The 12,660-nt window shown below is 39.5% G+C and overlaps 1 protein-coding gene across 4 annotated transcripts in view; it reads left to right on the top strand.

Annotated features, from left to right (window-relative positions):
• Crebrf (CREB3 regulatory factor) overlaps positions 1-9,574 on the top strand; it is a 78,032-nt gene extending 68,458 nt beyond the window's left edge. For all 4 annotated transcript variants that reach the window (XM_032913642.1, XM_032913643.1, XM_032913645.1 and 1 more), the window contains one exon: positions 4,226-9,574. In XM_032913642.1, coding sequence (XP_032769533.1) covers positions 4,226-4,341 — 116 coding nt within the window. In that variant the 3' untranslated portion in view covers positions 4,342-9,574. The remainder of the gene's footprint in view (positions 1-4,225) is intronic.
• The last annotated feature ends 3,086 nt before the right edge of the window (positions 9,575-12,660 follow it).

Below are 12,660 nucleotides of genomic sequence, written 5' to 3'. Positions count from 1 at the left end.
CTTTCTTGTCAGTTTCATTTCCAGTGCTACTATAAGAACTGTGGTACTACCAGCTCTTCTCTCTTCTCCTGGCAGAGTTCTGACCAGACAAGGTTTTTTAAATTTCTTTGCATCTTCCTGAAGTTCCTCACACTAGCCTTACACTTACTACTCCCTGATTTAACAAAATCCCTATGGTTTCATACACAGACCTTGTTGACTTCAGTTTCTAGGGAATTCCCTGTTTAACTGCTTTAGACATTTTGTTCTCAAGTCAGTTGTTTCCTTCTGTATAGGCTGTTAGTGTTGACATCATGTGGGTCTTGCAGATAAGGGTACCTCGTTCACAGCTTGAAAGTTAGGGATGCAGGAGAGTCCAGATCTCATGGAGATTCCTTTTCACCTGTTGATGTGCCACGGGCTGGCTATCTTTAGAAGTGGTTTCTCCCAGGTGTGATGCTGGATGTCCATAATTCTAGCACTTGGGAGGCTAAGTCGGGAAAAGCCCAATTTTGAGTGAACTAAAGCTTCAAAGGGAGATCTCTTCTCAAAGAGAGAAAAGAAAGAGTTGATGGAGGTGTGTTCCGGGGGCGGGGGAGGGGGCCAGGGCTTCCAACTCCTGAGCCAAAGTGGTCCTTGTTACTTCGCCTTCTGGGTCGCTGGGACTGTAGACTCAAACACCACTGAGCTCAGCTTTCCAGGGATAGAATTTTTGTAGAGTTTGTTTTATTTTGTTGCTTTGGGGACAGGATCTTGCTATGTACCCATGGAAGGCATGGATTTTAGGTGGCATCTTGTTTGTCTACTTGTTGTTTTAGGTGGAGAAACAAAATCCATCTCTGCCACTACAGATGTGATGACATATTCCCAGACATCACAATTACTTGAATTCATGTCATGACCATCCTGGCCAATACAAAGAAACACTCATCCTAAACACTTTAAATTAATGAAAGAATGCCTGAGTAATATCATCCCCCCAGTCTCTGTCAGGTTAAAAACATTGGGGTTTCTTTGTATTACTGGTTTGCTAGAACATTTGGAGCAACTCTTTGGCTAATGCGTGTGAGAAATTTTCTTCTGGAAATCTTGTCTCTTTTATGGAAAGCTGTACATTGCAACTTTGTTGAGTCCGCTGAATATTTAAATAGTTCTAGAAAATCCTACTTCTTTCAGATCCTTAAATTTACTAAAATTGTGAAAAAGTAGTATTTATTTAGTTTTCTCTCTGCCCATGGTAGCTGTATTTGAGAGGGGTGGATGGGGAGGGAGAGAAAGAGAGAGGTGTATGAGTGTGTGTGTGTGTGTGTGTTGTGCTTTGCTGTTCTTTATTTCTTGGATCAATTACTTATAGATAGTGGTGTGCATTTTTCTTGGAGAGACATGAACTAACATGTCTAAGGCTAGATGAACACCAATAACAGAACAAAGCAATGATCTCTCACAAGTCCACCTTGGGTAAACCAGTACACTAGAAACCATGAATAAGGAGTTGCTTGCAGGAACATCTGTTAGCTCTAGACAGCTGTTATCATCACAGAATCCCAGACTATCATAGTGTTGACCTCCTGGCACCTGCATCATTGGGTCAGAGGTAGAGGCAAGATGGTAGTTCAAGGTCATCCTGAGCTACATCAAGAGTTCTAGGCAACCTATGCTACACAAGACCCTGTCTGGAAAAAAAAAAAAGGTAAAATAAAATTCCCCAAAAGATAGAACATTATTTTTTATCTTTTAGTCATGTTATTTGTTGAGGTTTTTTTTTTAACTACCAAATATATAATTGCAATTTTAGGTATTTTGTGGGCATCTGAAAAGATGCTGTCACAGTTCCCATGTATGTTTTGTTGACTGGTGAAATTCTTAAGTCACCTTTTTCTTTTATGCTGTCTTCCTCTTTGCCTATAGGTCCATATGTTCTTAACAGAACTGAGAAAGCCTCTAACAAATATGTTTTGAGTTTTACTCCTATTTTGTTTTGAAATGCTTAATGTTTGAATAGGAGTTAGTACTACTAGATCTTCATTATACATTAAGATTTGAATCCTACAGTGGAAGAGGAGAAGGAAATGGAGCACAGTATATGTCTGTATTTCATTGCCCTCATTTCACCAATGGCTGATACTTCTTTCTGTTCATGTGTACATGTGTATTTGTGGGGAATATTTGGAGCTAAGTATTGTGATTCTTAATTTCCTCTTTCAGCATGTATCTCTTAAAACAACAACAAAAGGGCTGGAGAGATGGCTCAGCGGTTAAGAGCACCCGACTGCTCTTCCAGAGGTCATGAGTTCAATTCCCAGCAACCACATGGTGGCTCACAACCATCTGTAAAGAGATCCGATGCCCTCTTCTGGTGTGTCTGAAGACAGCTACAGTGTACTTATATATAATAAATGAATAAATCTTTTTTAAAAAAAAAAAACAACAACAAAAAACATGGTTTTGTTTTTAAAACTGAGTCACTCTATGTAGCCTGGCTGTCCTGGAACTCGCTATGTAGATCAGGCTGGCCTCAAACTCACAGGTGCTGGAATTAATTGTGGGTACCACTTCATCCAGCAAGTGTGTTGTCTTAGCCACAGTACCAGATTTATATCTACTCCTATGAGTACTGAAGTGATCTCCAATATCAAGCCCGAGCTTCTGCCTGCTCAGTGTGTTCTCTCTCTCTCTCTCTCTCTCTCTCTCTCTCTCTCTCTCTCTCTCTCTCTCTCTCTCTCCTTCCCTCCCTCCCCCTCCCTCCACCCCCTCCTTCTCGTGTTATTGTGTGTGTCTATTCTATTTGAGAATGATTCATTGTATTTAATTACATCTCTTTTGCCCCTGTTATTTCTCAGTCCCCTCCCCTGTTTTTTAAACAAAAATTCTAAGTAATTGATCCTCTGAGTGCCCCGACATTTGGATTTACCTGTTTCTTCATGTAAAGTGGGGTGATTTTTCTGTCTGTATGTGTGCAGGTACACACATATGCACGGTGTACATGCATATATTGTGGGGGCCTGTGTGGAGGTCAGATGTCAGCCTTAGAATTCTTTCCTCAGAAGTCATCCACCAAGATTTTAGGCTAAGCTGGATGGCCGACAAGCCCCAGGGATCCTCCTGTTCTCCTGTTTCCAACTCTGCTGCTCTGGGATATACAAACACATACACCAAACCTAGCTTTTTACGTGCTGTCGTCTAGCTCAGGTTCTCCTGCTTGGGGAGCAAGGGAGTCACTGATTGGGCCTAAGATAGAGTTAAGTTTATGGGCAAGAATAGATCTCTCATGTTCAATTAACCAAGAGTGTGGTGTAAGTTCGTTGTATTAGTGGTCATCCTGAGCTTGACTGAGTTAAGGTAGCATTGATATCTTTATGATTTGTTCTATGTCTTTTAGTCAGTGACTAATGTTTTCTGTTTCCACTCTCTTTTCTTTTTCTTATGTGTCACCATTTCCCCATTTCACCCTCAGACAAGCTCAGCCTAGCTTTGAACTCACCATCTTCCTTAACCACTTGAGTGCTGAGATTACTTGTGCTATCCTGCCTAGTTTTATTTTCTTTAATACTTAAAAAAAATCTTATACCTGTAACATTCCTATACCTGTGCTATTTAAGGACTTACATTAAATATTTTCCTGGCCTTCCAAAATGAAGATGAGGAAGTCAGCATATTGTGCTGTTCCTATTTTCTCTTCTTTGTCTAGTCTACCTTTTCTTACTCATTTTTATTTAAAATAAAGAGAACTTACATTGTATATAGTAATTTTAAAAATTGTCAGGTGTATCTTTTGTGCTTATAGTTGTAGTTGTGTATATGTATATAATACAGAACACAGTGAAGTCCAGACAGTTGAAGGAAACAGGTAGCAAACTCACGGGCTTAAGAAACAACCTTCCAGGGGTTGGGGATTTAGCTCAGTGGCAGAGCGCTTTCCTAGCAAACGCGAGGGCCCTGGGTTCGATCCCCAGTTCCGAAAAAAAAAAACCAAAAAAAAAAAAAAAAAAAAAAAAAAGAAACAACCTTCCAGTGGGCTCAGGTTTCTTTGTGGATGGCTACTTGTCATCTACCACATTAAAGTGCTTCATGACTCTTGGCGTTGGGTCTCCTTGGGAGAAAAGTCTGCCATAGGATGGTTTTCTGGGCTGCAGTAGCAAGTAGTGGAGCCTTTGTTTGGGGGCCAGTGTCGGGTTTCAGACTTCTTCCCTTTCCTTTATGCCTTCTCCATATTTGTGTCTTAAAGTGTGCCTTTTATTCTCTTCAGGTCTCCCAGTCGCTGGGCAAACCTCAGAATTTGTTAACCAAGTGTTAGGGAAGACTGCCGAAGGCAACCCCACTGGAGGCCTTGTAGGACTAAGGATACCAGCATCAAAAGTGTAATCAGCCTCATTGGACCACTGGTCAGAAATGTCTGTTTTTGTCACGTTATCCATTGTAAATTTTCATTCTGTTTTGCATGTCAATTAGCATTATGTAAACATTTATAATTAGGTTACATTGTTTTGAGAACTTGTAGCATAAGTGAAGCATGATCCAAAATACTTGATTATTGCATTTTCAGAGCATAAACCAGTGACCCTGCTGCTGGCATTAGAAAGAAGCTCACACATTAAGTAAATGTGAGTTACAGATTATAAACATTTGTTGAAGCAGAATGTTTTGGATGAGTGAATATATTAGTATGATGCTAAGTGTTAAGGTGGGTTTATGCTCTGAACCACACAAAAATACCGAGGAAGCATTTTTTTCAAAGTCCATTAGATTGTTTTTAGAATGACTGCTTTTTGTTCTAATTTTTTACAGCCATTAATCTCACTTGTACATGGCGCACCCAGCACTCACATGTGTACCATGTTTAGATGTTTATTTTCAGAACTCAATATGATATATATAAATATATAGATTATATATATATATAATTGTCTGTGCAAGTAAGAAAAAGCATATTCTTTGTGCCTTGTATTTTGGGGAAACTCTAAAACTGGTAATATTTTGTATGATGAAAACCCTAATGAGGAAAACCAAGATATATAGATGAGAAAATTATGGGGTTTAAATGTCTTTTTGTTCCAACTCTTTTTCAGATTTTTTGAATGTATATAGGACTATGTTGAAATGTAGATATATGCCACAGAGTCTGTGTATTGTATAAAAAACAAAACAACAAAAACAAACAAAAAAAGATGGCTCTAGAAAACTCCTATTTCGGTACTTGACCGGAAGAAATACTTGCACATTATTACGATTGTTTTATTTTTTCTACCAAAGACAAATGCAACTGGTATGGCAGACTGCCAGTCTAAGTAAAGTTTTGCACAGCTTACATGATACTGTATGAATGTATGAAAAAAAGAGAAAAAATTAAAAGGTCAGGGTTAGGGATCTTACTCAACTGTGAATTTTATTTCTGTTTGGGTCCAATTATCTACAGAAGGAGCATCCATACATACAAATATTATTTTGCTGTCCTCTAGTTTGCTTCCATAGTAGATAAGTTGGTGGCCACTTAGGTGTCTTTTATTTCTGCAGTTATTGTAGGAAATTTTAATATATTTCATATTAGTAAGCTATTGATAAAATAGTTTTTGACTTTGAAAATTAAAGTTTATTTAGCTTATTGTAGTATACTTCCACCAAACAACCAAAATACAGATTATTTTTATTGTATTATGTATATATATGTAAAGAAAGAAAAGAGCTAAAAATATCTAATACTTTAGTTGCCACTTTTCCAATTGATGTATTATTGTGCATGTAATATTTTCAAAGATCAACACAAGCTTAAACAAATTTATAAATTTTTATATTTTTGTACAGGTATTTTCTTCAAACTTCCATGTGACTTATCTTCTGTAGTCTCTAGACTTGAGAACATGAACACGTTTAGTTTTAGGTGCTCTTCTTTGCTCACATAAGCGGCTTTAGTAGTCAGTTCCTAACTGTGCTCAAGCTTTACCTCTTGATGAGAATTCCTCTGTCAAGGCAGCATTATAAACCTTTGCCACAGATCCTTCCATCCTGTCTTTCTTGACTGTTTTATCTCAAATCTTGTGTTTGGAACTATGAAAACTGGTGACTTCAAAAGTTAAAAACTATCTAGAAGGAAAGCCTGACATGTCAGACATAGTTGCTGTTTCTCCACCACCTTTTGGTAGAACTAAGGTAGCTGTTCTTGGTCTGCACAGGAGTTTCTTTCCTTTTCTTTTTCCTCCCCTTCTGTAAGCTATAGCACATGAAGGTTCAATTAGAGAACACAGTTACAATCCAAAAATGTGTCTTACTTGCCTCTTTGACATCATGAATCCTAAGAAACCAAGACTTGTCTTGACACGTTAGCTGAAACTGTGACAAGGTTCCTGTGTGTTTGGTGGAAATGTACCTGTTAGTTCATTCATCCTAACAGATAATAAGCTCACATGGCTCACAGGGTTAGTAGAATTCAAGGTTTTACTTTTGAGGTGGGAAAAAGCAAACCATAGGTTCACAAATGGAAGTATAAGAAGTCTTGAAGGTGTTCCAGAGTATGGCACTTTTGCAGTCAAGTGCATATCGCTTCATGATAGCGATTCAGTTGGTAAAGTTTATAAACTTGCCCCTTTCTAGCTATCCTGTTAGGAATTCTGGTTTTTTGATACCCTTTTCTTGTCTGCAAACCAGAATTTGATTTTTTGGTCTTGCATTTCAAAAAACTTTGAATCTGTTTAGTAGATTCCATACCCGTGCATTTCAGTGTTTTATATGTACTCCTTAAGTTAAATAGTTGAAAGCCTTTAAATAGTTGAGCTTTTTAATGTTGACACTTTATTTTGTACCTATTTATATATGTATGTATATCTTAGAAAAGCACTTTGTTATAAAATTGCATTTTATATGATTCCTGCCATTTGCTGCTAAACCTGGGCTGGTCAGAGCGCCGCAGCGATACTTGATCTAGTCAAACCTGGCAGTGAAATGTAGAGTGCAAGTTAATCCTCCTGCTGTTGGAGATGACATAGGCAAGCTGTGCAGCTTTACATTTTCACCAGGGGACTCTGTGGCATTTAAAACCGTCTAGAAATGGCTGTACTTTTAATGCCAGTAATGAACTGCTTCCTCTATTGTCTTTAAAATACCTATACCTAGTGTGTCACGACAGTTCTCACAAGCATGTAAAAACCCAGCACTTGTACATGTTGTGTTTTGTAAAATCGTGGCATGTGTTTTTGGGTGGAAATCATTAGAGTGAGAGCTGTCTAAAGGTTGTCTGTGTTCTTACATGGTATACAGATAGCTCATGAAGTCCAGAACCTTCCCTCAAGTGAAGGCATTGTGAATTCTCCTCAGAAAACCCACTGTTCCAAAAGCAACCAAAACTGACTATAGTACTACTACAGTAAAAAATAATAATGAACCTTCTGCTTCCTGGTTTCAGATACACTGGATTCTTGTAGTCTGTGCCCACATGAGAGCATGCTGCTGGGCTGCTCCTGTTAAGGTCATGTGTGAGTTTTTCAAGTCAGTGTGGTTGCTTGCTGTGCTGTACCATGTATGGTTCTTGTCCTTTCCACGTCCTTCATGAGAGATTCGGGTGTGGCTTAATCTTGTGCCTTACTTGTACACTTAAATGAGACATCTTCATTCCTTCCCAATTCCCAAACCTTAACTTTGTCCTTTTTGTAAGAGAATCAGAACTATTCCAGAAGCATCATGAAGGATTTCAGATGGGTGTGGTTTCATAGTTCCCTCTCTTTGTATTGTTTTATACTTCTATGAGAGACCAGTTTTGAATGATCTTTGAGTAATCTTGCTACATCCCTTCTCACTGGCTTTTGTGAGGTTGTCCTGCATCTCTCTGATGCTTGGCTTCATTCGCACCTTAGCGAAGGTCTGCATTTACAGACAGGTGTGTTCACTTCATCTGCTTGAAAGTGATTATTTTGTTTTCCAGAACTTTTTAGGAGAAGAATACCCATTTTGTTTGTTTTTTTACAACCGATGACAAGTCTCTTTAAAAGAAACTGAAGTACAGTACTTTTGAAATACAATGCTATTGGTATGAATTTCTCTTTTATATATAATATTCATACAATTATCTGATGTTTGCCTTCATTAATAAAGCTGTTAGTTTATTCACCAAAATGTCAAGAATGGATGTGCTTTTCTTTATTCCATACATTTAAACAATATTTTAGCTGCTAAGATTTAGTTAACTTCCTAAGAAATGAATTCAAGTTGCCTTCAGCAAGAATTAACAAAACTCATGTCCCCTTTCTTTATATAGTCTTCCTAAAATTCTGTTTAACTACTTTCTAGTTAATTATGTGACAGAATGTTAGCATCTCTCTAAATCTTGAAACTTGAATTTTGAGAATGCATTGAATTTCAGTGTTAATGGAAAAGGTCTCAACTATGTTTGTAGTGGAGTCTTTTGTGGAATACCATTTCCCGTGGAACTGCGACCACTTGCACAACTTTGCACAGAACTGCAGTCTTGTTCTTCCCTGGATCGTGACAAATGAGTCTCACACAGTGCCGTAATACTTGTGGATTCTACCGTGATCTTTGTCATCTTAAATAAGGGCATTATGAGAAAATGATGCCATGTCTTTTTTGTTAATATTTCAAACACAGTGAGATGTAACAACAATGTCAGAAGTAGGATGGTGGTTTTGTTTTAAGGAGTAAGCATGTTGGAGGAATGTGATGAAAATGTACTACTGAGAGCTACACACTTCCACAGGCAAGTGGGATTATGTGTTGAAGCATAGTTCCCATGCTTAGGAAACTGACTGAAATAGAATTTCACCTAGGAACTGCACTATGCCAAATTGCCATTTTGTTTGGAAGAGACTTTTGGAGGTGGTAACAAGGTGATGGAACCTCACAGCTACTTCCAAATAGTATTTTGGAGTTGAAGACTTTGCGGCTAGTAAAGAGCACCCAGGTTTATGTCTCAGTGTGCCAAGTGTGAACTGGGCTTGCCTCTTCAGTAACAGTGTAAACACCTAGTATAGTTAATCAGTTCCGGTGCCAGGAGTGGGGCTGATTCTGTGTCTGGCCCTTTGTCCTTTGGGATTTTTTGTTGTTGTTGTTTGTTTGTTTTCAGAACTAAATAACAAAACTGTATGTGTACTGTATCTGCTTCTCCACATGTTTTACAACACTGTACTCCCACTGCCTGCTATTGTCTTCTTGCCCTAGAGTCTGTCCTATGGCGTAGCATTTGTCGTTAACAATGACTCCGGAGCTGCCAACACGGAAGGGCAAGAATAAAAAGCATGTTCCTATGGTTTGGCAGCCTCTTCGAACAGTTGCGCTTAGGATCCTGTATGTGATATGATCATAAATACTCCATACTTTTGTTTAGTCCCTGCCCCCAGCTGGAGCTGTGACACGCTATTGGATTCAGTCTTGTCTCTTGTCTAGAAAGAATTGTTATTTTGTTCACGCATGAGCTGTTTCAAAATGACTCAATGTTGGTTAATAGCCGTGCAGTTTTCCTTTTAGGAGAAGGCCATGCACAGGTTACTTTGTTTTCTGTCACCCTCTACCTGTCATCACTTGTAGTCAGACACAGAATCATCAGTGTATGCAGCACCCTTTGTAATTTAAAATAAAAAATATGAAAAGAAAAGGTTTTGAATCGTTTGCCTCATATTTTGTCTTTTCTCCTTTCCGTTGCCTGTGACACAGCAGCCATCCATTCCTCAAGACAGCCTGCTCAAAGACTGTTCCAGCCTCACAGAGCAGAGGGAGCTGACTGTGCTGCCTCTCTCTGGGGCATATCCAGAGAGCTAAGGTTTATTGACACCCTAAGCTGGCTTTTAATTAATTTCAGTGAGATTTTAGCTATACAGAAACAATTTGATAGAAACATTTGCTTTTTGTAAACAATAGTTTATACTTGATTTGTCCTTTGATAACTTGGACAAGAGATTTCTTCAAGAAAAACAAATATCAAGGCTAGGGGAGCTGTGAGCCTATGCCAGTGGAACCTGCCGGGGTGAAGGTGGCATAGGAGTTAGGTGTTCTTCAGCAACAAGCATCTGTTGAGAACCCACTCTGCCAGAATGGGTGTGTAAATGCTGGGTTACAGAAGTATTGAGATCTCCACAGTCAGTCCACCAAAGGGGGTGGCATGTGGCCAGAAAACAAAAGAAAAGTTGAAGGTATAACATCCTGTGGGGATGTTAAAGAAGACAGTGAGGGCTGGAGAGAGAGCAAGGTTTCTAGAGTGCCAGGCAAGCATGAGGACCTTAGTTCCATCCCCTACACTCAAATGATCAGCAAGGTCTGATGTGGACACTTGGTAGATCCTGGAGGCCCACAGGCCAGGGGAGCCTTCTTGGAAACTTGGAAGCCAGTGCCATATCCCCAAAACAGGACAGCACCTGAGGGGATGACACCTGAAGCTGACCTCTGGCCTATACACGGACACATAAGACTTGACCTTTTGATACCCCCACTCCCATTTGTAAATGTACTTTCCTGTGGATGGATTCTCCCTCAGGACTTAAGTTTGAAGACCACCCTTTACAAGGGCCCTTCTCAAAGTATTGGCTGCTCTTGGGAACTAGGTGAGCTAGGTCAGTGCGGTCTTTAGCAAACTAAGTCTGCCATGATAACATCAATGAGATACAGCAACTAGTGAGTTCTTGAACTCCTTTATTCTATTTTGGGGTGTGGAGGATCTGGTTCTCTGTCCTGGCTGTCCATCCTTCAACCTGCTTTGCTGGCCTCAAACTTGCAGAGATCTGCCTGCCTCTGCCTCCTGAGTGCTGGAATTAAAGGCACCACCATACATGTTTAACTGGTGAATTCTTATTCTTAAGCTATAGTACAATGAAGAATTTGAAAGGAAAATACTGAAAAGTTCTGTCCTAATTCACTAAAAGATTCAGAAGTAGAAGGTAGTAGGTATCCTTAGGTATGGAGTGGCACCCCTTAAGCCTTGCTAGTTGTCTTAATAAGAGCCCTCAGCTACTGTCAGGCCTGGTGAGGGTGGTGGCCTTGTCCCTAATACCGAAGAGTCTTGACAGCACTCAGGTGATAGGACAAGCCCTATATTCCAGCCAAGGATAATAGAGTTCAGTTCACACTCCAGTCTGCCTGAGGCATTCTGAGGACAATTCATACTTAACCTCAGGTTTACCAGGCCAAACCTTGACCAGTATTCGGAACAATGCCCATGCAGAGGAGAACAATCTGTTTAGAATGTGAAAGTCAAAAAGATCTAAAGCTAGAGTAGTCAAAGACAGATACTGAACAAAAGGAGCAAAATACAGTCAGAAGGAATTCAGGACTGGGCTCAGAGGGCATGCGACCACTCCCTAGCCTTGAGCTCAGGGTTGTCTTAGAAAATGTTTCAGAAAGCAGATACAGGGAGCTCCTTGTTTTGGCTGCTACAGACAGCTGTGGCATAGAAATTTCCCCATGAAGGGTGATAGTCGAAGTTCCAAAGGCATGAAAAATCTGTCTAGTGCTGACTTTGGGTTTTCTCCAGTGTCTTAAATGGGGAACTTTACTCAGAACATTACAGTGATTTGAATGGCAATGTAGTTCTTTAAAAGTTTAACATCTTAAAATAGTGCTTGGATTAAAGAACAGGAAAATGTACAAAACTGAAAAGTATACTATGGAGAGTACAGAAGAAAAGAATGAAAATACACACCGGATTCCAGACCAGGACCTGTCAACAACTTATGAGTTATTAGTTACTGAGTCACCTTAAGAATGTGACGCCATCTTAATGAGACAAACAATGAGTGTGTTAAAGCTGTGAGGGAAAAATAGTTGAAACGTGGTGTTGGGAGAAGATAAGTATTTAATTCTCTATCATACAGAAGTCTCTGTATAGAAACATTGAGTGCATGAGTGGACAGGCAAGTAGAGTTTGAAAGTAGTCTGAAATATACAGAAACACAGCATGGTCCATGTGGCTCTAGAACCAAGGTGAAACAAATAGGGCCCTTGTTTAGTGTTGGAGCCACCGAGTAACCTAGAAAATGAGAAGTTGGTTCTGCATCTCACACTATGAAGCAAATATATTTAAAATGGCTAAGGATACAAGTGTTTTTACAAAAGTGTAAGCACTAGAAGGGGATGTGGACAATCCTAAATCCTTGTAGAGTAGGAAAGGACTTTAAAACACAGACCCAGTCCAAGAGTCATAAAGATCTGCCAAATTTAAATCCTCTTTAAGGTAAAAAAAAAAAAACCAAAAAACAAAAAAACACCACCCATCAGCAAAGTCAAAAGTCTACAAATTTTGCAACTCGTGAATACTAATACAAAAAGGGAACCTGGAAACTAATATGGAATAGCTTGATGACCCAGTAGGAAAATGAGCAAAGTAAACGTGATACCTTTGAAACGTTTCTCAGTCTCATTCATTATGAGAGATGCAAAAAGAAAGAGACTACACCAAGCTGGTGGGGCTAAAGGAAACAGGCATTTCCACAATGTTGCTGGTGCAACGTAAACTGATACAACCAGTCTGACGAAACAGGGCTCTACACCACAGTCCTGGCTGGTCTGGAACGCACTATATAGACTAGGCTGGCCTGGAAGTCGTGGGGGCTCTCTCTGCCTCTACTTCTTGAGTGCTGGGATAGTCATGTGCCACTCCACCCAGATAGAAAGGATATATAGGAAAGTTGTGTAGAGCTAAAATACGTGTCTGGCAGCTGTGGTGTTCATCAGTACCTATAATTCCAGCAG

This window comes from Rattus rattus, chromosome 9 (genome assembly GCF_011064425.1).
Source record: "Rattus rattus isolate New Zealand chromosome 9, Rrattus_CSIRO_v1, whole genome shotgun sequence".
NCBI classification, from domain to species: domain Eukaryota; kingdom Metazoa; phylum Chordata; class Mammalia; order Rodentia; family Muridae; genus Rattus; species Rattus rattus.
This window is presented reverse-complemented; position numbering and strand designations above follow the sequence as displayed.